General features: G+C 57.1%; 6 protein-coding genes across 6 annotated transcripts; all 6 read left to right on the forward strand.

The window, feature by feature from the left end:
• On the forward strand, nt 1-966 carry LMJF_35_4250 (putative 3-demethylubiquinone-9 3-methyltransferase; the record flags this gene model as incomplete). The annotated part of the gene is made up of 1 exon (XM_003722774.1): nt 1-966. The coding sequence occupies one exon, from the start codon at nt 1-3 to the stop codon at nt 964-966; it is 966 nt and encodes a 321-aa protein (XP_003722822.1).
• A 1,076-nt stretch (nt 967-2,042) lies between these two features.
• On the forward strand, nt 2,043-3,176 carry LMJF_35_4260 (conserved hypothetical protein; the record flags this gene model as incomplete). Its single annotated transcript, XM_003722775.1, has 1 exon — nt 2,043-3,176. One exon carries the CDS (start codon nt 2,043-2,045, stop codon nt 3,174-3,176), a length of 1,134 nt encoding a protein of 377 aa, XP_003722823.1.
• A 1,549-nt stretch (nt 3,177-4,725) lies between these two features.
• On the forward strand, nt 4,726-5,235 carry LMJF_35_4270 (conserved hypothetical protein; the record flags this gene model as incomplete). Its single annotated transcript, XM_003722776.1, has 1 exon — nt 4,726-5,235. One exon carries the CDS (start codon nt 4,726-4,728, stop codon nt 5,233-5,235), a length of 510 nt encoding a protein of 169 aa, XP_003722824.1.
• Nucleotides 5,236-7,161: 1,926 nt separating this feature from the next.
• LMJF_35_4280 (conserved hypothetical protein) lies at nt 7,162-9,612 on the forward strand (the record flags this gene model as incomplete). The annotated part of the gene is made up of 1 exon (XM_003722777.1): nt 7,162-9,612. The coding sequence occupies one exon, from the start codon at nt 7,162-7,164 to the stop codon at nt 9,610-9,612; it is 2,451 nt and encodes an 816-aa protein (XP_003722825.1).
• Nucleotides 9,613-13,763: 4,151 nt separating this feature from the next.
• Nucleotides 13,764-14,741, forward strand: LMJF_35_4290 (hypothetical protein; the record flags this gene model as incomplete). The annotated part of the gene is made up of 1 exon (XM_003722778.1): nt 13,764-14,741. One exon carries the CDS (start codon nt 13,764-13,766, stop codon nt 14,739-14,741), a length of 978 nt encoding a protein of 325 aa, XP_003722826.1.
• Nucleotides 14,742-22,454: 7,713 nt separating this feature from the next.
• Nucleotides 22,455-23,204, forward strand: LMJF_35_4300 (conserved hypothetical protein; the record flags this gene model as incomplete). Its single annotated transcript, XM_003722779.1, has 1 exon — nt 22,455-23,204. The coding sequence occupies one exon, from the start codon at nt 22,455-22,457 to the stop codon at nt 23,202-23,204; it is 750 nt and encodes a 249-aa protein (XP_003722827.1).
• Nucleotides 23,205-23,286: the final 82 nt, after the last annotated feature.

The following is a 23,286-nucleotide window of genomic DNA, read 5'->3' on the forward strand; positions in this document are numbered from 1 at the left end:
ATGAGGGGTGTCGCTGCGGATGAGGTGGCGAAGTTCGCCGCTCTGCAGAAGCACTGGTGGGATCCGACGGGACCCCTGCGCTCTCTGCACCTCTTGAATCCGATTCGTGTACGCTACGTGAACAGCATTGTACGCTCTTTCGGCAATGTGGGCGGCAGTTCGTGCGATACGTCGATCGGCTTTTCCAGGGACTCTGGACTCACGCCACAACATCAAGTTCTGGACGTCGGCTGCGGCGGCGGTATTCTGGCAGAGAGCCTAGCCCGCATTGGCGGCACTGTCACCGGCATCGACGCCTGCGCCGAGTCCATCGAGGTTGCGGAGAAGCGTCGTCAGCAGCTGGCGGCCAATTTCAATGCATCCTCGCAGGTATTCAACTGGCCCCAGCGGCTCTCGTACCGCCACGTATCCCTGTTTGACGTTGTGGAGCAGGAGAAGAGGCAGTTTGACGTAGTCGTGGCGAGTGAAGTAATCGAGCATGTGAGCGATGCACGGGCGTTTCTGCAGGCCCTCTGTGAGGCGACGAAGCCTGGTGGGCTTCTCTTCCTGTCCACCATGGACAAATCACTGAAGACGGTCATCGCATACATCGGGGTGGCGGAGATGCTCACGGGGCTCGTCGAGCCAGGCACACACGACTGGCGCAAATTCATTCCGCCCGATGACGTGACCAAGTTTGCGCAGCGCTTTGGTGTGCGCAAGGTGGACCAGCACTACATAGTCACCTACCCGGATGTCTGCCAGTCCGTCGTCTCGTGCAACTTCCAGGTAAACTTTTTCCTGTCCAAGAACGTGAACACGGGGCACTACTTATGGGCGGGTCGTAAGTCCTCCCTGGAAGCAGGAAAGCAGGCATCCGTGCCTTCTGGCGAAGGATGTGTGCCGCACGCGCCCGAGTACAAGAAACAGGAGCTTTCGCTGCAGCCGCATGGAAATGGGCGCCCGGATGCAACGGAATCTTCCTAGCAGCACACAAGCGTTCTTCCTCCCCAGAGAGTGCGTGCTCGGGCATGTGCACGTGCGGTGTCTTGCGTGGCCTTGTATCGGTGGCGCCGGCCCTCTTGCGAAGCGCAGGGTCTCTTGGTGCACCGACCCCCATTCCCACGTTCGCCGACGCCGGAGCGAAAGGAGATCGAACTGGCGGCTTGTCCTCACCCGGACAAAAGCAGCCGTGAAAAGGAGAACCGCACATGGTTGCGGTGGCAAACGTCTCTCTATCCTGCGTGCAGGCGCGGCGCTGCTTTGGTCTTCACACACAGCCACACCCCAACCTTCATCTGCAACAGCTTCCCTGCTGTATTCTTCGTTGAGACACCCTCGAGACTCGTGTGAGACACGCCAGCTCGCACACATGGAGACATAAAGCGCACACGTCCACCAAAGGTTACGCGGCCACTCTATTGTAAGGAGGTCCACACGTCGCGTTTCTTGGATCGCGGGCGGTGGCTTATCAGTGGTAAGGCAGGTATATCCGTGTAATGCCGCTGAGCAGCTGGCTTCATTGCCGCACGGCGCTGTTCCTGTGCCTTGCATGAAGAGTGCCCTTTCGAGATGCCCGTCACGTCCCTTCATTCGGTTTCTTCGAACTCATCCTTTTTTTTTCTTCGAATCACAGCCCCTTGCGTCGTTTCACCTCGGCGATTACACGCACCCTGGTGATCAGCGCACTATCCGAGTCTTTTCACTAGCGTTGCGGAACAGCTTTAAATCGCCGGACGGTGTCAGCATACTGTCACACACGCAAGCACACACCGAAGAATATACCACGCTGACTTGGTGCTGTTTGTTTGTCGTTTTCTGAATTCACTGTGCACCACTCCTCTGCAGACGTTCTCGCACAGGTGGGTTATCGATTCCTCCGACGTGACGCCATCACAATCACCACGCTGGCTTTGTCTTTCGTCTCCTCGCGTGAGGCGAGCGCGTGAGCAGAGAAGCACGAAAATCAGCGAAACGCCATCTCCATCTGCGTGACTCTGCACCGTTTCCTTGCACCTGCGTCGGGAAACAAACGGCTCCACTCAAGGCCACTTGACCTCGCAATGTCCTCTAGTCTTTCATCTCCGCGACCGCCGCAGGCGGAGGCCTTGCCGGCTCCCCGCGGCACTATCCGATTTGAGGACCTCGGTGAACCAGTGCAGCGTCTCCTGCGCTCCCTGAAGGGCGATGTGAGCGAGGAGGACATGGCACTGCTAGAGTACGTGTCCGTGAAGGACATGGCAAAAATCTACAGCGAAATGGCGACGGATCGCCACGCAGAGGAGATTTGGCAGGAGCTTCGGAGTGCACTGCAGGCCCGTAAGGAGAAGATCGCGCGCCGAGAGGCTGAGCTAGCGGAAAAGCAGCGGGCCCTCGAGGCGGAGCAGGAGGCTGAGGAGCAGCGGCTGCGACAGCAGCTGGAGGAGGAAGAGCGCGAGCGCATCTCCGCCGAGGAAGCGCGGCAGCAACGGCGAGAGGAGCGCCGACGGCGCAAAGCGGAGAAGGCGGCAGCAGCGGCGGCTGCAGAGGAAGAGGCAGCCGAGCAGGCGGCAGCTGCCGCGGAGGAAGCGGCGGAGGAAGCTGCCGCAGCTGCCGAGGAGACGGAGCGGCAGCGAAAGGCAGAAAAGAAGCGTAAGCGCCGCGAGGCTCGCGCACGCGAGCTGCAGGAGGAGCAAGACGCCCTCACTGCCGAGCGGGCTCGCCACGAGACGAAAAAGCAGCAGAAGTCGTTGAACCAGCAGAAGGACTGGAGTGAGTTTGTGCAAAGCCATCCTCTCGAGTACGCGCAGTCGGAGACTTTGGACGGCGCCCAGCAGCAGCTACCCGCCGTGATTGAGCAGAAAGAGCTGAAGCACACCCTCAACGCCCCTCCCGTGGTGTCGGAGCAGCTGCTCAGTCGCACGTACTCCCCGGCATGCGGGGCTTGCGGTACTCGCTTTGACCGTCCGCCGCCTGAGTGGAACTGCCCCATGTGCGAGCGGCGCTACAAGAAGGTAGTGAAGGTCTGGCAGCCGGACGACGACATGGAGAACTGCATGATGTGCAAGGAGCCGATCGGGCGGTGGTCTAGGCACCACTGCCGGAACTGCGGTCGACTCGTCTGCGCCAACTGCTCCGACAAGAGGGCCATCATCGAAGACTTGGGCTACGACACACCGGTGCGCGTCTGCTACGACTGCTTCCGCCTGCGGTCGTAGCCGGATGGCTTCAAGAGGGTATGAGGAAAAGAAGCGAGTAGAATCACCACAGCGCCCCCCACCATTGCACAATAGGTGTACTTGTACATCGCTGCTGTTTTGTATTTGACCAGTCGTCCGGTAACCCTTTGACCATCTCCATTCGCGCTGGCGTGTGTGAGTTCACCGTCTGGACATCTGCGTGACTACTCCAGCTGTTCTTGTCGTTTCCCTTCCTCTTCTGCCCCCTTTTTTTTTGAGCACGGTGCGTTCCTTGGCGGCGGCAAGTGTCTCTTCTTGCTCGCGTGCGTTTTAGAGTCGCGACGCAATCGTCTCTGCGGTCGTGTTGGATGATCAGTGGAACTGCGTGCGCCATCAACTCTTCTTGCGGACTTTTCCGTTGTAGTTGACCGCGTGCGTTAGTGTGTGCACTGGTCTTGTTCTCCTCATGGACGAGCTGCGCGACCAGAAGGGAACACAGCACACGAACTTGAGTCTGCACTGGGCGGGTCGAGTTCTCTTTCTCTCAGCATGTCTGTCAGTCCTTGTGTTGACTAATGACCGCTTTGCCAGAGGAAAACAAGACAGCACTCGACGCTCACAAGGGGTCGCACCGTGCTCGTTGTGTGCCACTCCGAGGTAAAGCGCCCCCCCCCTTCCTCGCCTCGCCTCGCCTCGCCCCCCCCCCCTCCCTCCCTCCCCCGTCTTCCACACTCCCCGGTTGCTTGTTTTGCTGCCGATCGGCCGCGCTCGCTCTTATTCATTCTTTTTTGCTTGTTTCCCGTTGGTTGGTGATCATTTGAGTTTGCTTTGGTCTTTTTTATTGTGGATGACGGCGCGCTTCCTCCTACCTCCTGTGGCTTGTTGTTTCACTTTCAGGTGATGACTCCGGCGTGTGTGCACGTGGGTGTTGTGGGGCCTTGTGTTTTCTGCTTCCCATTGCGGTTGCCCCCTTGTTCGTGTTGTGTGTGAAACGCCTGCACATCTGTATCCTTCTGGCTCATGCTCTTCTCAGCACGGCGCCTCCCACATGAAGCCGACACTCAGCTATTCGAAAGCACACGGAAAGAGCGAAAAAAATGGAAGTCGAAACCGGTGTTCTTCGTTTGCGAGATCTCCCTCGCGAGACGCGTGGACGCGGTACATGAGACGCTGTCTGCGACCGATGTGGTCGGCAACCCAGAATACAAGTTTTTTGCCGCATTGGGGCAGACCAAGGCTTGTCAAGCAAAAAGAAAGCAACGAAAGTGCAGTGTGCTGAGACGTGCCACGCTTCATGTACTCTCATTATCCATCCTCACCATGTCGACTGCGATTCGCACAGACAGTGCTTGGTACTCTGTTTCCTTCTTCCCCCTATTGTTTTTCGCGGATTCGCCGTGGCCAGGATACCGACGGCTTATCGTGGATACACACTCATCCAGGTGTTTTGCTTGACCTGCGCGCCGCGTCTCTGCTTGTCGCACTCTCCCGCTTGCCGTGTGCCGTGCCGCTTTTGCTGTTATCGTCTTCTCCAGAGCGCTGCACTGCGCCACACCGGCCCCCTCCCCTTATCTCTACCTTTGTGGCCATGGATCAAATTGCCGTCTCTGTCAGCGCCCTCGTCCACCGCATGGAGGAGCTGCGCCTCCCGGTTGTGCCGTACAGCGCGTACATCAAGGCAGTCTGCATTGGTATTCCCCTTGCTGTACTGGTCCATGACACGGCTGAGTACTGGCTACCCACCAAGGTTCGCGTTCCGGTGCTCTCGTGGTTCGTGCGCAGGTGGCGACAGAACCCCGAGGCGAAACACGTGCACCTCCGTGTGATTCGCAATCTGGTTCTCTTCGCGTTTTTTGTCGTGCTCCGCATGGACAGCGCGGCGAACGAGGAGGCGGAACCGTCCGACTACGTCTCGCAGCGACTGACTAGTGCCTCTGGCCAGCGCGCGGTGAACCAGGAGATCTACAAGTCCCGCCGAGCCGCCTTCAACGCCGCCACGGCCGTGCTTGGAGAGGAAGAGATGAACATGGAGGGTGTGCAGCAGCAGCGTGATGCCGTGCTCCGCCGTCGCCGCCTCCACGACCCTAACGTGGCGTAAAGCCCGAGTGCCAGCTTGTGTAGTGGCCCACAATGGATGTGCGTTAGCGCCCTGAACATCGTTTTTATTCCTGCACGTGGGCTGAACTCCTTCTTGTTAGTGGCGCTGTTTGTTTTTCTCTTGCTGTCGCGGATAAACAGGTGGTAAGGGGTGAAGCAGCGCTGGGGGAGTGGATTGGCGCTCTCCGCCTCCCTCTCCGACTTTCTGTGGAGTCCGTCCTTTCCCTTTGAGGGCAACCGGTGCTCTGCAAGCCGCACCACAGAAGACCAGCGTCACAGAACCACCACAGATGTCCTACTCCTCTCCACAGCCGCCGCAGGGCCTTTCGCGACCTTGGCATGTGCTGCCGGCGTACGTGTGTGGATTGGTCGCTTGAGACTCTAGCGGTCGTTGCCCGATCCGGGGCTACTCAAGGGGAGTGGAGGGCAGCACAGCGACTTTTGGTTGGGGCACATGGCGAGTTGGTTAGTCGTCGCCTCCTTTTTTGTTGTTGGTGCTTTTGCTTCGCCTATTAAGCTGAAACGTAAGTTGTAAGTGGGAGGAAGGTCTGCTTGTGTCCTCCCGTCTCTCTCTCTCTCTCTCTCTCTCTCTCTTGCTCTGTGTGTGTGTGTGTGTGTTTGTGTGCCTCTGCCTCTTCGTTGTTGTTGAGGCTTCTTTACAAGTGATAAACCAGACACCTACCAACCGAGCAACAACAACAGAAAGGTGGAGAGGCATAGTGGAGCATACCTCAGGAGAAATGTGACCACCACCATCTCTCATCTTTTCGACGGGTCTCTACCTGGAAGTTCTGCGCGTGCATGGCTGTGCGGGTGTGTATGAGCGCAGGCCGGAGGCGCACCGATACGCGCACATCCAACAGCGAAGAAGGCGGACAACTACATGCAGCTGCGCATTGTCTCCGTGAACGACAGCGCGCACGCGCCAACGCAAACGGACCTGCGTTGAGATGCCATATCGGGGCGGCTCGCCGCCACTCAGGCTTGTGACGCGACTTTCAGGAAACCTGACCGCGTGGCCAGGGATGGGCTGCTTCCTTCTACCTTCTCCTCTCGCTCCTCTTGACACCCCGGATCAAGCCGCAAGGGAACTGAGCTCTCACACCTGCCACGCACCTCACCCCCTCCCGACTGTGCCTGCGTGTGCGTGCGTGCATGCGGAATCGGGTCTTGTCATCTTGGTGGACGTCCTTTCGTGCGCTTCTCACCCGCCTGAAGTGCCCTGCCCACCAGAAGCTCACAGCAACGGTGCCTGCTATAGAATCACCCCCTCCCGCTCCCCGCCGCCTTTCTTCGGACTGGAGAGCCTGCGGCACTTTATCATCATCTTGGACGGAAGCCAGTGGCAGCATACAGACAGCCAAGACACAAAACACACCACTATACAAATCGAAGCACCCATAGAAACATCTTCCTGTTTTTCTCGTCTTGCCTTTTGCAGCGCCCTCCACCCCCTTCCCTTCGCCTGCCAATCTGTCTCTCGTTGGACGTCATTTCTGCACCCTTTTTTTTTCCAGTGTGGAAAGGAGGGGGCTTTCTGTTGTATGTATGCGTGTTTGGTGTGTGGTGAGCCCTCTTCATAGATTTACACTGCATGGTGTGGTAGTGTCTGTGCTGCCGCGATCCTTGATCTCTCTTGCTTCACACTGACTTTGCCACGTGCGAGCAACACGGAGTTCGAGGGGGAGGGCGTACGTGTGTACGTGTGCTTGCCGTGCATCCGCGGCCGAGCACACACGCGGGATCCAGGTCGCACTTCTACAACTGAGGAGCAGTGCATGTCGCTCAGTTACTCGAGCAGCAGACAAGCGTTTCTCACGTCTGCTGCCGTGTTATTGTTTCTCTGGCTTTTGCTTGCCGTTGACTCTTTCACGACGAAAGAACGCAAAGGCACCTTCAGCACGCGCAGGCGCACACGCATGCAGAGATGATCAACAGCTACCACCAAAATTCGAGTGTGGTGAGCACGGAGGATGGCAGTAGCTCCACTGTATTTGGTAATCCTCGAATAGAGCAGCGACGCCGGCATGCGCAGCAGCAGCAGCAGCAGCAGCAAGTGTCGCGGTTGCCCGGCAGTTACGAACGCTTCTCAGAGACGCTGCCGCCGTCCTCCAAAATACAGCAGGACCCCGTCACGGAGTATGCGGCGCGACGCGACGGCGAGGGCAGCATTCCCATGTTACTCCGAAACGAAGGTAGTCGGTCACAGATGCATCACATGGAGGCGGTGGAAAGCGGTGTGGCACCACCACCCGCCGTGCGCACAGCACGCACGGACCTGCCCGCCTTGGCGTCGCCAAAGCATTCGGCTGAGGAGCCGCAGACCCTCTTGGAAACCACAGTGATGGTGTCGACAAAGATGCCCCCACACGAGCCGCAGGTGCGCCCGCTGGGCGTGTATGTGCGCACAGGCCGCGGAGGCCCCAACGGGGTGACGCGTGTCGTTCTCGTGCGACTGACCGACCCCACAGATCCCTTCTTTTTGTTTGAGTTGGAGCTTCTCGAGGACGACTACAACGCCTTCAAGCAGCACCTGGAGCTGCTCGTTGACTTCCACGGCTTTCCGCGCTACCTGGTCGGCATGCTGCGCGACATCGCTGACGGCGCCTCCGCCTATGAGTTGTCCTTTGTGTTGAACAGCGCCGCCGTAGGTGACTCGAACCGAGGGACGCTGCGAGTGCTGGAGACGACGGATTTCAAAACTGTAGAGCATATTTCACTGGTGCTACTGCGACAGGGGGACGCCGGCCTCAAGCGGTACCTCGCCGAGCGCTTTCAACACTACGAGCAGTCGTTCCGTGCATCGGAGGCTTCGCGAGCGGTCATCACGGCGGAGCTTCAGGAGAAAATCGGTGACTTGCAGGCCGCGAACGACGCGCTGCGTGCCAGTTTGCGCAAGGCCGAGGAAGAGATGCGGTTTATGATGACGGACGCAGAGAAGGAGCAGCTGGTCGCGCTGAACCGACTACGAGACCACCACACGAAGGAGATGAACGGCGCTCGTGAATCATTCGACAAAAAAGTCGAGCAGCTCTCGCACGCCTTGGAGGAGAAGACGCGTCAGCTGCGCGACACCACCCACGAAAAGGATGCTGCCTTGGCAGAGTCACACGTTCGCACATCGCAGCTGGAAGCCAAGGTGGCCTCGCTCCAGTCACAGCTCCGCAGTGCACAGGACACGGTAAGCGTTCAGACCAAGGAACTCGCCACGTTGCGGGAGATGAACGACGAGCTGGCAAACTTCAAGGCCGAGGCGACAAAGGCGATGTCGGAGAACGAGCTCAACTACGTGACGGTGGCGGAGCGGCTCCGCGGCACCAGCACCGCACTGCAGAGTCGAGAAGAGAAGATGGCCGCGCTGCAAGCACACTACGAGAAGCAGGACGAGTACATCCGCATTTTGGCTGAGCAGAACAGGCAGCAGGCAGACCGCGCCCACGAGGCGGAGAAGAATCTGGACAAGGCCCATCACATCATCGCAAACCAGCTGCAGGCGATCAAAAACGCGAAGGGCCGCTACCACATTGCGATGGATCAGCTACGCACGCAGGAAACGCTTCTGCAGGAGCGCGACGGTGCCGCGCGTCGGCAGCAGGAGGAGCTGACGACGGCGACGGAGCGCGTCCAGGAGCTGCTGCGCAAAAACAGCGACCTCCGTGAGCAGCTGGAGACGACCAACAACGCTCGCGAGAAACTGGTGCAAGAGGTAAAGCTGAGCCAGCAGGCACTGCTGCGTCTGCAGCAGACGACAAGCATCAACGGACGTCACTGGGGCGTGTTAAGCTCGGCGTATCATAGCAGAGAGGGAGCCGCCGCTGGTGTATCTGCCCTGAATCCTGCGACGGGGGCGAGCACGGCTGACTTCATGCGCGAGTTCAGCGCACATACACAAGTGCTGAGTCAGCCGGGGTACCACGGCAGCAACCTTCCCTCCCGTACTAGTCTCTATCGCTCCACAAACCTGGGAAAGGCCGGATTTGTCGCTGCGTCGAACGGGCTGGCGCCTTCTACCATGGCCACTGCAACTGACAGTGCTACCGTTATCCAGCGTCCATCGCTCTTTGCCGCGAAGGCAGCTTCTCCGTCCTTGGCGCACAGTAGCCAGGAGCGGGCCAGCAGTGCCGAGACGGCGGGCCTGACCGAGCCACATGGCCGGGCGAGCATGTCGTCACTGAGGAAGACGGAGCCAGCCAGCGGCGCCGCGGCTGCCTCGGCGGTGCAACCTCCCGTGAAACATCTCTCCCTGGACAAACAATCGCCGCACACGGAGCACTTTTCATTCAACGGCTTAGCAATCAAGTCCTTCTTTGGCGAAGGGGATGCATCGCAGCGAGCGACGGTGACTGCAGGTCCGGCACTAGAGAGCGCCTACTTTTAGGACCTGGCTCGTGAGAAACGCAAGGAGGTGAACAGAGGGCGTTGAGAGGGAACACAGGCAAATGAGCACTGCAGAAGTGCAACATGGAGGTGCACACACACACACACACATACACACACAAACAGTTGCTCCCCGTGGAGGAGCTGCCAATGGAAGAATGCCGCCTCTGCACTGTCTCTCGCCCCGTCGTTACGCGGCCTTCACGAATGCCGTCCTTGCGGTCGCCGCTGTCGCCCTCGGTTTTGTCTGGTGTCGTCCGTTCTTTTTTGTTCTGGCTTTCCCCCTTCCTCTTTTCTGCGTCTCGTATACCGTGGATAAGCAGAAGGCGCGGGCCACAACAAACACGAAGTGCGGAGTCGGGTGCACTGCGCCACCGTATTCAAATGTGTGATCTCCCGGCCGTCGCCTTTGATCTATCCCCTCCGTCTCCATCCTCTTCATACAATTTGTTGACAGGTGTGTCATAGAACAACGCAAGAATGTGAAGCGAAGCCAAACGAATGGTGCGAAAAGAATTTCGGCTCTCTTCTGTTGACCGTGGCTGTCTGTTAGCCGAACACGTGCGGGGTGCAAGAGGAGATAGACGAGGTAGGCACACGCTCTCCTCGTCCTCTGTAGGCAGCCATCATGGTATTGTGCCTACACCGCACCGCTCGCACGTTGTTCTCCTCATTCCCATTGGAAGGTGCCGGTGCCTCGTCTCCGGTACAGCGTGAGGCCTGCTCTATGTGTCGCTGCGAAGGATGTGCGCTTGCTCGAGCGTGGCTCAGATCACGGAAAGGGTTCACGATCGAGCCAGCTGTGGTCTGCGGTGATCTACGTCTCCCAGGCTTCTTACTCGGTGCCTGTGCGCTGGATTTCTCTTCGACTGCTACTTAAACTGCACTGACCTCTTTCTCTCCTTCCATTCCCCTTGGGTTTTTCCTTGCGTACATCTTCTTGCGCTTCACCAACGCAACACCGCCGCCATCTGGCGCATTGTCCTCAGCTGTCAAGCGCCCTCCCCCACCATCCAACACTGGCATTCTGCAGAGTCACTCAAGGACTGTTTCTCGTTTGTTTTTCGATCTAGCTCTTTAAAAAGTCTGTGCCATTCTGTGAGTGAGTTTGTGTGTGTGTGTGTGTGTGTGTGTGTGTGTGTGTGTGTGTCAGTTGGCGTTTGCTGTGTTGTTTCTGCCTTTCTTTTTTTGTGCTCCCCCGCACGCACTTCGCTCGTTCTCTTTGTTCTTGCTTTTGCTTGCTGTCGTGACGTGTTTCCGCTGCCTCCCCCACCCACCCCTCCCTCCTCCTTCCGACGCAAACTCCTTTTCCGGGCGTGCTCTTGTTGTTCGAGGGGAGTCGCGTTCTTGTGAAGAAAAGAGGCGGCGGCAGAACAGCCGTCTCGGCTTCTCTGCCCCCATCCCTCGCTCTTTGTCGCTTGGTTGTAGTCTCTGCCTTCCGCACCCCCTACCTCGTGCCAAAGCTCACACGTGGAAACATACGCCCCCCCCCTTCCGCTCCCCACGCCGATACCCATTTCCGGCTCGTGAAACGTACACGTGCTCAGCGCCTCGTCCACGTCTCTGTGTCTGCGCTTACGTGTATCTGTGTGGCGAGGGCGATCGATACGGAAAAAAGAAAAACTAGAAGAGGGTAGGGAATCTAGTCTCCCCTGCCTCTTCGAGGCGATTGTTTGTTTAGTCGTTCATCGATTTCGTATCTTCCTTTCTGATCACGTGACCGGCAACTTTAGCCTCTTATTCCCCTCCCTTTTCACTGTTCCCTCTGTTTCGTTGTTCTTCGCTTTTCTTTCGTTCTTTTTTGTTGTTTGCACACCCCCACAACCGCAGCACAACGGTCGCCCTTCTCGTGCGTTCTCTTTCTCTCTTTCGGCGTGCATGAGTGCTTGCCGAAAGCACACCACTGAGCGAAGGAGGGTAGCACGAACGAGCGTTTTCTGCGTCAGTGGTGCCTTTCCGCACCTATCACGAAGACGAGGTGTGGCGAAGCGGCGTGGCTCATTCTGACACCATACGCAGAGAGGGCGTTGCTGCGTCACATGATATTCAAACGTAAAGAGCGGGGGAAAAAGAAACGCACACACATTCCAAAAAGCGCCCCCGTACGCGAACACTGCCAGCTAGTGCGTGGCCTCGATCGTTAACACACAGGCACGAACATTCCTTTATTTGTTTGTTTTTTGTGTTGTTGTTCCTTTGGTCTGCTTGTGATCTGTCGCCGGTGCTAATTCGCTTCTCTTTAGGTTCTCCTCTTCTTTTTCGTTCTTCTCCGTTTTTGTTTTTGTTTTTTTTTTGCGTTGCCAACGCCTCCCCCGTTGGTCTCGTACCACCGCACACGTGCGCGAACGCGCGAAAGAATATCGGCACTCACACTGCGGCCACAAAAAAAAAAGAAACACATACCAACGAAAAAAAAACGGCACACAAGCATACATTCCTCTCCTTTTCACCACCCCCCACCCCTCCCCCTCTCTCTCTCCTCCTGCAGCCATATTCAAGCAAAGAGCTAAGTAAACTCACTTGCTGGGCATTTCAGAGACGCCGCTTTCCGTTCTCCCCCACCCACCCACCCCCGTTTGAGCTCGCCAGTGCTGGTGCGTTGGTGTGCCATACCTTTGCGTTTTTCTGTCGCTTCTGTTTGCTTTCCTTTCGTCTTTTCTCGTGTGTCTCTCTCTCCCGTATTTGATTTTTTTTTCGTTTGTTTCGTGCTCGTTTCGCTCGTCTTCCTCTCCCCCCCCCACCACCACCACACGCGTTCTCGTCGTTCAAAACCTTCGACTACTAGGTTGTCGCTCAAGCTCCTCGGCAGTCGAGCGAACAACGTCAGCGACCTTCCTCCACACCGCCACCAACGCCCGTCCACCTCTCTGCACCTCTTCCCTTTCAACCACGATACGAGGCGCTTCTCTTACTGGTTTCTCCCTCGCGGTTCTCTGTTGTTTTATTCTCTACACATGTAAGTGTGTTCATCTTTTTTTTCTCCTACAGCTCTTTTTTTGATTGATCTGTTCAATCGTTGTTTTTTTTTTATTGGCGCATGCACTTTTCGTGTTTTCTCTGCATGGTATACGAGCACGGTGACAAGTCGTTGTGCGTGCGTGCGTTTATTTCTTTTGGTGGTTCTTTCTCTGACGCTCTTCTTTGTGTCTCGGCCGTAAAGACTTTAGTCGCTCGATCCAATTGAGCTGGTGCACGGTGCGGAGGTGCTTTGCGGTAACGTGTACAGCTGGACGATCGTTCCTTGCTTCATATCATTATTTTTTTTTTCACTCTTTTCGGCTGGGTCGACCTCCAATTTCCCTGTCATCGGCGCTCACCTGCGTGCCGTGGACGTCCTTTGCAAGCAGCTGCGTCTGCCATCTCGCATCTCCCGCCCCTTCCCTCCCTCCCCCTCGTTCTTTCCGATTCCTCACAACGGCGACGCACGCGGCGGTGTCGTCTGTCCGGTGGCGCCTGTGCAAAACCGGCGTGTAGGGAAGTCGGCGGGAAACAAAAGCGGCAGCGCGTGATAAGGTACGTAGACGGGCATTATACTGGCACAGCTCCTCCCCCTTACGCACACCTACGCATACGCACGCAAGCACACGCCAGTGCCTCCCAAGAAACACACCAACTGCAGTAACGCGTGCGAAACAAAAAAGAAAAACGGAGCATCACGTCTCTCCCTTTTTTTCTTTTCTGCGCTGTATTTTCTTTCCTTTTGTTGTTTCTTACGTTTTTTTCTTCTTTTGTTTGATCTCTGTACTTTCTCGCTTGCGCTTGGTGGTCGCCCGTCCCCCCCCTCTCCCCCTTTCCCCTCTCCCCTCTTCTTTCTACAAACCCACCAACCCTCCCCCCACACACACATATATATATATATACATATAGCTACCTTGCGAAGTAGTTTCCGCGCTCCGGTGTGCCAAGCTTCTGTGCATCTGCCTCGGAAGTCCAATCGGAGGGGCATCGTTTACCACACGCCTTTACATCCTTGGAGCTCTTCGAATTTAGCCCTTTGTTGTTGTTGTTTCTTAAATTTTTTTTGCGTTGTTTATTGCTTATTTTATTTCTCCTCCCTTCTTTTGGCACCACTCACCACAACGGCGCAGGGGCCTCTCCGACATCCTTACACACATTCACAAGCGCAACGATTCGAGTGCCACTTGTTCAGAGATGGAGGGCAATCAGTCAGCCTTGACATCGGCTCGATCCCTCTTTCAACTACTGAACTATCGCAATGGCCTCGAAGAACTGCTATTGATGTACTGGTGGGTGATTGTACTCGGCAACCTCGTGCTCTTTGCGTTCGCGAAGCACTCGCTCATGTGCTGGGAGCTGCATCGGGACAGGCGACGCTTGGAATGCTGCCACATGCGTCACTGTCAGCGTCGTCGTGCGGCGCACCAGTCGAAGAGTGTGACAGCATGCCGTTCACATAGGACGCACACTGAAGAGGCTGCAAACACCACAAGCAACGCGCCAACAGAGACCTCGTCGTCAAGCAAAGATCAGACCGAGGCAAGAGTAACGGCAAAGCACGCCGTTGACTATGTCAGCAAGAACGAGAAGACAACCTGGTTTCCTCTGTTGGTGCCGATCGTGCCAACGCTGAACAAATATGTCTCGCCACCGAGGACCGCGGAGCTCATGGCAAAGGCCGCGCTATGCCGAAATTGCAGCGAGCAAGAGGAAGCGACAGCGACGGTGCATCAGAACGACACCCGGCCGCCGTCGTTACTGCTCCCACTCCCCTCCGTCACCTCTTCTGACCTCTCCTCGTCGTCACCGCTCTCGACAGCGCAGGCGAGCACTTCGGCAACGACGCGGCTGCTCAACCGGCTTGGCTTCATGTCGCCTGATCTTAAGCAAACCAACGCCGAAAGATTCGATATTAGCCGATACAGCAGCAGCAGTAATGCGTCCTCGCGGTTGAGCAACTGCTGCCCCCGCTACAGCGCGGACGAACAGCGCTTAATTGATCAGAAGCGGCAGGAAAATGTGCGTGCGTGGATGGAGGCTAAGCGCGCCTTGGAGCTAACCGAGTCGCTCGCAGCAGGCTCCTGTGGGGTCATACCGTTGTCGTCGGTCAATGCGCGCGAGTTTCAGCCACGCAGAAAAAAAGGCGAGATAGAGACGGAACTCGTCTCTTGAGATGCGAAGCCCCCGCACAGTGCGCACGGATGCCTTCATACTTGATTCGTTTCAGCTCAGCCCCCCTCCCCTTCCCCCAGACGATGCCAGTCATCTCACCGTGGCAGCTCAGCACCCATTACCCCCACTCTGTGTGGGGAAGCCTAGAGCCTGCACAGCCTGCCCTCGGGTTCGACTGGCGCACTCTTGGCGTCGGCGGACAGGCCTGTACTGGCGCTGTGCCGAAGAAGCACGCGGCCACGATGACGCTTGGACCAGACCACGGCGAGCCGTGTGGGCGCTTCAACAAACATACGCATGCCCCTACAGCTTTGCTTTTGCTGCGTTGCGGTGATGTTGAGCGCGATTCCGGACCTCGCCGGCGCTGTATGCAGTATCATTGCAATGGGCTGGGCATTTCCAGACGGTGTTGGTGGGCCCGCTTCCTTGGCGAATCTTCGGTACAAGTTTGTATTCCGCAAGAGAGGCATGTCGCACCTGCAGACCTGTTAGAAGGTCTGCTCGCATGGCTTTTCAGCACCCGGGTGCGGCACAAGCGAAGAGGCACGGCGCTGTGGTCTCCGCGCTCACAGAGGAGTACATGCGTGTAGGTGGGGGCCCCAATCCTCCTTTCAACGACAACGGCGAAGCAGTGGCGTTGCGACTCTGCTGCCACGTCCCTGCTAGGCGCATACACACCACCTCGGGTTGCACACCTAAGAGTCACCTTGCGGCACGGGAGGCTCTCCATCAGACACCAGACAATGCCGCACGCAGCCCACACGCCATCGGTGCGGGGGCCGGCTCGCGCCGCCCAGTGTGAAACACGAACCGACGATCCAGACAGCTAGGGGGACCACCCCACGCGATCGGCCCAAAGAACAGCTGACGTGTGCAAGCCATAGCAACACCACGGCACGGCACAGTGCCGACGTCGCCACGCAGACGTCACCACAGCGTCGAACGGCCACTGACGCGACCATCTGGGAGATCGTCCCCAGCCGCGCCAGGGCGGACTTCCGCCGTTACCGCACGAATATAGACCTCATGCACTTGCTCGCCCCCCCCCAAAGTAGGCGAGCTTAGAGCCGTACCACGCTCACTGCATCATGGCTTTCCCGGGCTATCGCCCCGCCCTCTGTGTTCGCGCCCACAAGAACAAGTCCAAGATGGCCAGGCGCGCATGCCGAGCCGCAGCACTATTCATCCTAGACCCTCTTCCGCCTCATCATGGTGGGGTACTTTCCCCTTGTGTGGAGCGCAACCGAACGCCAGCACGGCACCACGCCATCTGTGCTCATCACACCACACTCCTCACATCCTCCCCGAACAAGGATGTGATGCAGACCACACTACGATTCGCCCTCTGCAAGTTGGTGCGCTGGACACTGGAGCGCGTCATGCAGCGGGGGGAGCATCCCCCCAAAGCAAGGCGCGCACTGGTCGGTGCGCCGCATCGCAACCAGTCGCAGCTCTCTGACTCACGTCATGGCCTTGCACGCAGGGACCTGGTTACGCACGTCTCTCACGCGTTGCACTGTCTTCCTCCCGTCGGGTGTCCGTGGCTGCCTCTCACACCCTCTGTGCCTCCTCAGAAGGACGCGCTGTGGTCTCTTTGTGCGCAGGCACATGCCTATGTATGGGCCCCTTCCGCTCGGCACGCCCAGTCCTGTGAAGGACTTGCGGGTCGAGGGGAAGGTGAAATGCCCCCCTGCTGCCAGAGACTCATGGCAGCGTCCCGCCTGTCGCGGCGCACATGCGGGCAGGCCGTCCAGGCACCCACCCCTCCGTGGCATCGATGGGAGCAGAAGATGCAGACAGCCAGTCCCTCCCTCCTCCCCACGCCCCCAGGCAACAACGCCGTTCTGAGGCAGACCCCAGGATGCCGAAATGCGAGCGCTGTGCGCACCCGCTGCGAACCGCTGCTGACACGGTGTATGGCATGGCAGCAAGGTGTTCAGAGGTGAGAAGAGCAAGAACAGCAGCCGCAGAGGGCACGAAGGGATACCATGCCGATGCGCCCCACAGTGCGTGTGTGCGAACTATGCTGTATTTCCTACGACCGACCGGGTGGGCTGATGAGGCGCCGATCTCGGATGCGTGAGGGGGAGCGCCTTGAACTGCACCATCCCGTCCTCCGGACCACAGTGCGGAATGCCGCGGGGTGAGGGCGGCGCACGGCACACAAGGAGGGTACGGGATCTCAGAGGGCTTCTGAGCTGCAGTTGGCTAACTTACTTCTCGGGCTCATCCAGCATGCACCTGGCCACACCTCCTCCTGCGCGCACGACGGACGCCATCGCTTCCGCCTTCGAGCCAGGCCCTGGACGCGGCCTTCCTGCATCAAGGCGTGCGACTCACCCGATTCCGTGAGGCGCATGGCCCGGCTCGAGGGCAGCACGGCTCCCCCCGTCTTCCTCCGAGCGGGCAAGGATTTAGCCGTAGTGCTAGAGAGGCTCAGTGAGCTGTGATTATGTGTGCGTGCGTAGTATTGCGGACCTGTTCGTCCCAGAGTGGCGTGCCGAGAAGAAATGAGTGTTTTTTTTTTGTGGTGTGTCTGCGTGTTTGTTTTTGCCACTGTGCATGTGCGTGTATCTCTAGTTGCCCGTGTCTGTTCCGGGTATGCGGCGGAGTAGCAGTGAGACATAGTCAGAGAGAAATGAGCATAGTGCTCTACGATAACGTGTTATCATCTTCACGCATTCTGAAGCGACAGATCTGTGGATCCGTTATGGTGTGGGTATGCTGCCTTGCTCGATTTGTTGTTGAAGGAGTTCGTAGAGGGTAAGTGACGAAAAACGAAGGACGGTCGTGCGCAAAGGAACGAGTTTGTCTCCTTTTTCTTTGCTTGTGTGTTTTTCCCCGTTTGTTTGGGGTGCTGCTGTTCTGAGAAGAGTGGGCGTGCGACAGGGCACATCTGCGCCTTAGCAAAGCGCCTTGAATGCTACGCGGCCCACAGCTGGTTCAAACCTCTCGTTTGACTTCGAGTGTGTGTGCTTGTATTTCGGTATCGCCAAGCGGCGTGCCCTCTGGTGCTCCTCGCTTTCGACTGTGTCGCCGAGAAGTAGCTGCACCGAGAACAAAGCTGAAGCAGTAACGTGGTGTCGGACGGATGCGGTTGGGTGGGTGTGTGTGGCTATCTTGATCCACTTCGCCATCGTTTTCTTTGCGGGTATCTGTGTCGCTTTTGTCATGGATTTCGTCCAAGTGTCTGCAGGGCATCGGCACTCATGTGCGATGCTGCAGGTGGTGGTTGGCTGCCTCGACTTCTTCGTCCCCTCTTTCCGTATACTTTCTCATGCCGGTCAGATTTCTCGTGCTTGTTTTTCCAGTTTTGTTTCTGCGCTTGTGTGTGCCCTACACACAAAAGCTAGCACCCCCCCCCTTCTCGGTCCCTCCTTCCGTGTTTCTTCCTTTCATAGCCTATAGGAATATCATAATGTAGGTACGGTGCTGCAGAATAGACGGCATAGGCCGTCTTTCTTTATCTCTGTTTTCGTTTTGTCTTTTTACTTTCTCTTCGCGTTGCGGGTCAGCTTCACAAGTTGTGCCGGCTTCAGAGAAGTAACACGATGTCTGTGTGTGTGTGCTTGAACGTGTCTCGATCCCGAGAATAGGCGTGACTTGTTCACCGCTAACATACATTTCTCGTTTGTCTTCATCCAGCGGTCTCTTTCATGTTGTTTTTCCGTTCGCTGTTTCGTAGCGGCACCCAGCCCCTCCCCTACGACGAAGTCTAAACACACGCGCAAGAAAGCAAACCTGCGGCACTTTCTCAGCGTTCCTCCACCACGGCCACCCACCAACCTGTTGCCATTCCACTGTTGTGCGGGTGCAGCCAACGGGCTATTGTATCTGTGCTTCTTTTCTGTTGTCGGCATGCTTTGCTTTTTGTACTTCTCTTTTTTTTTCATCGTTTTTTTTTGTTCGTATGTATGATTGTGAGCAAGACGTCGCTTGCACTTCTCGTATCTTTTCGTTGATGTCATGTCGTCTTGGTTTGCTTGTTTTTTTTGTTTCTGCTTTGTGTGCACTCGAGTTTCTATGTTTTCCCCTCCTCCCTGTTTTCTTTTCTTCGGCGTGCTCGCATCCTCACGTACGCGGGTGCTTATGTTCGAATTTCTCTTGTCACGGCCTCCTATTCCTCGTCTGTGCCCGCATTCCCTCCCTCGTTATCTCCCCTTCTCCCTCGGTGTGTCTTTCGTGCTGCAGCTACGACATACATTCTCCCCTGTATCTCTGCATCGCCTCTTTCGAGGTCTCCTTTTCTACGTTCGCGCGTTGACTTCCTTCCTTCCCAAGTGGTCGTTGGGTACAAGTGTGGGTGTGCGCGCGCGCATGTCGGTTTCTCGTTTTGATAGGACCTCCACTTTGTTTTTCACGTTTGTTCGCGTAGTGTCTTCGATCCTGCCAATTCGAGGCGCTTGCTTCTTTGTCGTTTCCCTTTTCCTGTTTGCTGTTAAACTAGTGGAGGCTCTGCGCTGTGCGCGTGACTGCTGCAATGCGTTTTTTTTTTGTGGCCGTTTGCCTTTCTGTTCTTTTTTTCGCTTCGATTGAGCGTCCGTGACGTGATTGCTGTTGCTGTGCTTCTGCTCCGCGATGTGCGTCGAGGGGGAGAGAGTAACGAGTATAAGTGGAAAGTTGGTGCATCGGCCTGCGTACTCTCGCCATCTTTTTCTTTTTCGACTTATATATTTTTGTCTCTTGCTGCCTTTCTTACAATCCGCATGATCATAAGGGCCTCCGCTCTGCTCCTTGACACCTTGACCTCTTTCTCAGGGCTCATTTCTCTCATTTCTACGCGCACGTGCGTCTGTGCATGTCTCGCGAACGACCCGAGTAGTGGCCTTGTGTCTCTCTCCCTCTTTGCTTATTTTTCCTTGATACGTATCCGATGCCCCCGAGCCGTTCCTCTAAAGTACGGCACGGCGTGCGCCATGAGTAGCACTCCTAAAGCAGGAAGCCCTAACTTCGGCGCGTGCCTCCGCCTCCCTTGTTGGCGTCGCTCACCGTGTCCGCGTGTGCGTGTGTTGGTGCTTGTGCGGTGAGTGCAGCTGGCGGAGACACTAGCGCGTGAGTCTTTGTGATACCTCTCTGGTGCTTTGAGACGCCGTGCAGTCGCTCTCCCACGACGCCGCAAGTTGCGCCCCTAATCTTTCGTCAACTGCCCATTTCAATGAAATTTCGGCTGCCCTTCTCCCTCACCGCCTCTCACCCATCTGACAACGCGCCTACAGTGCAGAAGTTACTTCAACGACAGTTCCGTTCAAATGGAGGCAGGGAACGCGTGCCATTCGCTGTCACCAATAGCGGCTTCGGCTGCCCTTCTGGGAAACCACGCCGTTCTCCTCGATCGCGAGGCCACCAATGGTGCCTGCACAGCGTTTCGCCACCACTGTGCTTTCTTCCTCCGTCCCATAGATCTGCCAGACGCGCTTCGCAGCATCCTTGCGCGGAGAGAACGAAACACAACATGCCTCGAACGCGTGCTCCCCCATCCTCGCTGCGGCTGGTCTACGTGGACGGTGTTTATACGTTTGCCTGTTGTTCTTCGCTAGCTCTGTCTGCCGAGTGCTGGCGAAAGGTGCGCAGCCAGCATGGCGCCTTCAGAAGAACTACCTCGATCAAAGAAGTGACGCTGCCGCTTCCGCAGCGTCGAAGCCCACGAGCACAGCACCCACGCTGCTGAGTGGAGTGAGCTTGATATGAGCCGCGTGCACGTCGGGTACGGTGTTAGCGATCCCTGCAAGCAGGCAAAACTTGGCGCCGCCGACGACGAGGGTGTTCGTATCTCTCAGCGTGATAATGCCTGTGTCTATCACCGCCGCCGTGTACACAACTCTGCAATGAGTCAGAAAGCACACTGACGCCGTGGCGGTGTGTGCGTGTGCGCGCGCGCCGTGCTGAGTCGTGGCAATGTGTGTGCTGTGGCTGAGCCTATTGATCCCCCGTGCCCTGGATACTTCTGTCGACGAGGGAGAAGTGGGGCGGTACTGAGCGAGTAGACTTCGAAACGTGAGCAGCAGCGCCAGCTGAGCAACGTTCATGAACTGGTCTTTAGCCATCGAACCAGCAGTGGGGGTGGCGAAGATGCCGCTATTCTGCGTGTATGAGGAAACCCAGCAGAAGACTGTGTCACCGGCCACTAGCAGCGGGGATGCAGGCACGGTGTGACGTCTTCCTCGGCGCGCACGCCACGACCTGGTGCGCAGCGCCGCTCTAGGGTAGCATGAACGTTGCCTCTCTGAACCTAGCTTCAGCGGTGACGGAAGCGCCGACAGCGGCGGCAGGCGTCATCGCGACACCGTCGCGCACCCCCACCCCCACTCCGCGCTCAGTGACCAGTCAGAATAGCCGCTTTGCAGTTGCATTGCGTAGTGACATCATCCAAGGGAGTGTTACAGGCAGCTGGAAAGGGTAGGTGTAGCACACCACGGCCGGCCTGGGCTGCTCCCTCTGGTTCTCCAACGCAACGGCCAGCGAGGCTGCTCTGCGGGGGAGGGGAGAGTTTTCGGGTGTGGAGGAGGTCGTTGAGAGCACGTCGTACGTCGAGCTAGGGTCAGGGTGTTGCTGTCTTTGGTCGCCGCTGTACCGAAGGTTGTGCTTAGTTTCTCAATTGCCCTCCTCGGTGACGGGTATAGTCGTGCTGCGGCCGCCTGACAGCATGCCGCTCAACCTGTTCGAATCTTCTCTATATGCATGCGTGCGTGCAACGGCAGCCATGCAACTATCTTTCCGGCTATCTGGACCTCGCTTGGTTGTTACTGTTTGGCATTGCTGTCTCTTGCCTAGTGGGAGGGGGGGGACGTTTCCAGTTCGATTCTTGCCGCCTTCCACTCAGGGGTCCTCTGCCGCTGCGTCAAGTACTCCTTTTCCGTTATTTTTTTTTTGTCTTCCGCATCACCGCTTGCCGCTTTGTGGTGGCGTACATGTCTCATCGTTCCTGTGGAGAAGTGCTGTTCCTCTGTTCGCTCTCCTTTCCAGTGTTCTCTCTCGTGGTTAGTTGTGTTTAGTTGCCGATTCACTTGTAGATATTCCTGAGTCTTTTCATCCATGGCCAACCTGACGTGTGTCTCTTAAGCGCGTTCTCTGTGCGATACCGCTAAGCACCGCACAGCTAAGCGGAGGGACTGCAACGTAATACCAACGAATAGATCATCGCCTGTTTATGCTTTCTATACTTGCGTAGCTCTCCCCTCTTTGCCACGTGCGTGATACCGCCCGCACGTGGGTCTTTTCCTCCTTGTACCGCATTCCTGCTCTTTCTCTCGCACACCGGTCGCACGATTTCGCTCTTCTCACTCCCCTCCGTGCTGTGCTGCCTCCATCTTCACTAGTACGCGCGCAGACTAAGAAAGTCAAAGACCAGCAGCAGGGTGCACCGGCGCAGAGGCCTTCGGATTCCTTCGAGGAGCACAAGGATGCATTCGCACACATACACGCACACAAAAAGAAGGCGTGTTTCGCGGCTGACTGACGCGCTCATTGTCCTCCCTTTTCGCGCCTAAATATTGGTGTATCTCGCTGCTGCGCATGCGGGCGCTGCGTTTGTTACTCACGTGTCCCTTAGCGCCAAGTCGAGTTGCTCCTCTGTCGTTGTGCCGTATCTCTGCTGCGTTACAATGCTGCTCCTGCAGCCACTCTTCGTCATCTACCTGATCCTCTCTTACGATGTGCGTTGTCACACAGTTGATTACCCCACCTTCCTGCGAAGACTAGACTACACTCAGACACATGAAACGCTTTCCCTCCGTGCTGCCTGCGGCCGTCCTATGCTACGGCAGCGCCACAGCACTGCAGGCCCACCGACGATGTGCCGCAGCTGTCGCAGACGCAGATGAGCGGGTGAACGCTCAGCAGCAGCAGGATGAAAAGCCCGAGACGCATCAACAGCAACAGCAGCGTACGGCTGCCCGAGAAAACGCTCTTGGCTCCACCGCTGACGAAGAGCCGCCACGGCGGCGCAACATTGTGGTTCTCAGCAACACTACCAAGGCCGTTTACGTGCATCCGACGAACCATATCGCCTCCTGGTATTGGTTCATCACTGACTTTCACAAGTGGTTCGTCGGCATAGTTTTTCTTTTCGTCGGCACGCAGGTTATTGCGCGCTATCGCGTGTCGAAGCTTCAGACCGCGACGCAGGCGCAACTCGGGGAGAACTTGCTAGACCAGCGCACGCGTGACCTGTTGAGCGACATCGAGGTGTTGCGCAAAAAGGACCCGATCCGACTCGAGCATGAGGCGAACATATACCATGAGCAATTCTGGAAGCGGCGCGCGCTGGCGGTGGCCTCGTCGCGAAACGAGGTGCGGTCGCTGGAGATCCAGCGCGGCAAGATGCAAGGAGAAGCCCGAGGCACCGACATGACGGAATGGTTAGGGGCAAAGGCCAAGGACGACGAGGAGCGCGAGGTAGCACGCCGCACGCAGGACTACATCCAAGGATTTCATCAGCACCTAAAGTCGAAGCGCCTCATCTAATGCACTTACAGTTTTTTTTTTCCATGATGGTGGCGTTTCGAGGGTGTTTACGCGGACCCCAGGAACACACTTGGACTTGTCG

This window comes from Leishmania major, chromosome 35 (genome assembly GCF_000002725.2).
Source record: "Leishmania major strain Friedlin complete genome, chromosome 35".
NCBI classification, from domain to species: Eukaryota; Euglenozoa; class Kinetoplastea; order Trypanosomatida; family Trypanosomatidae; genus Leishmania; species Leishmania major.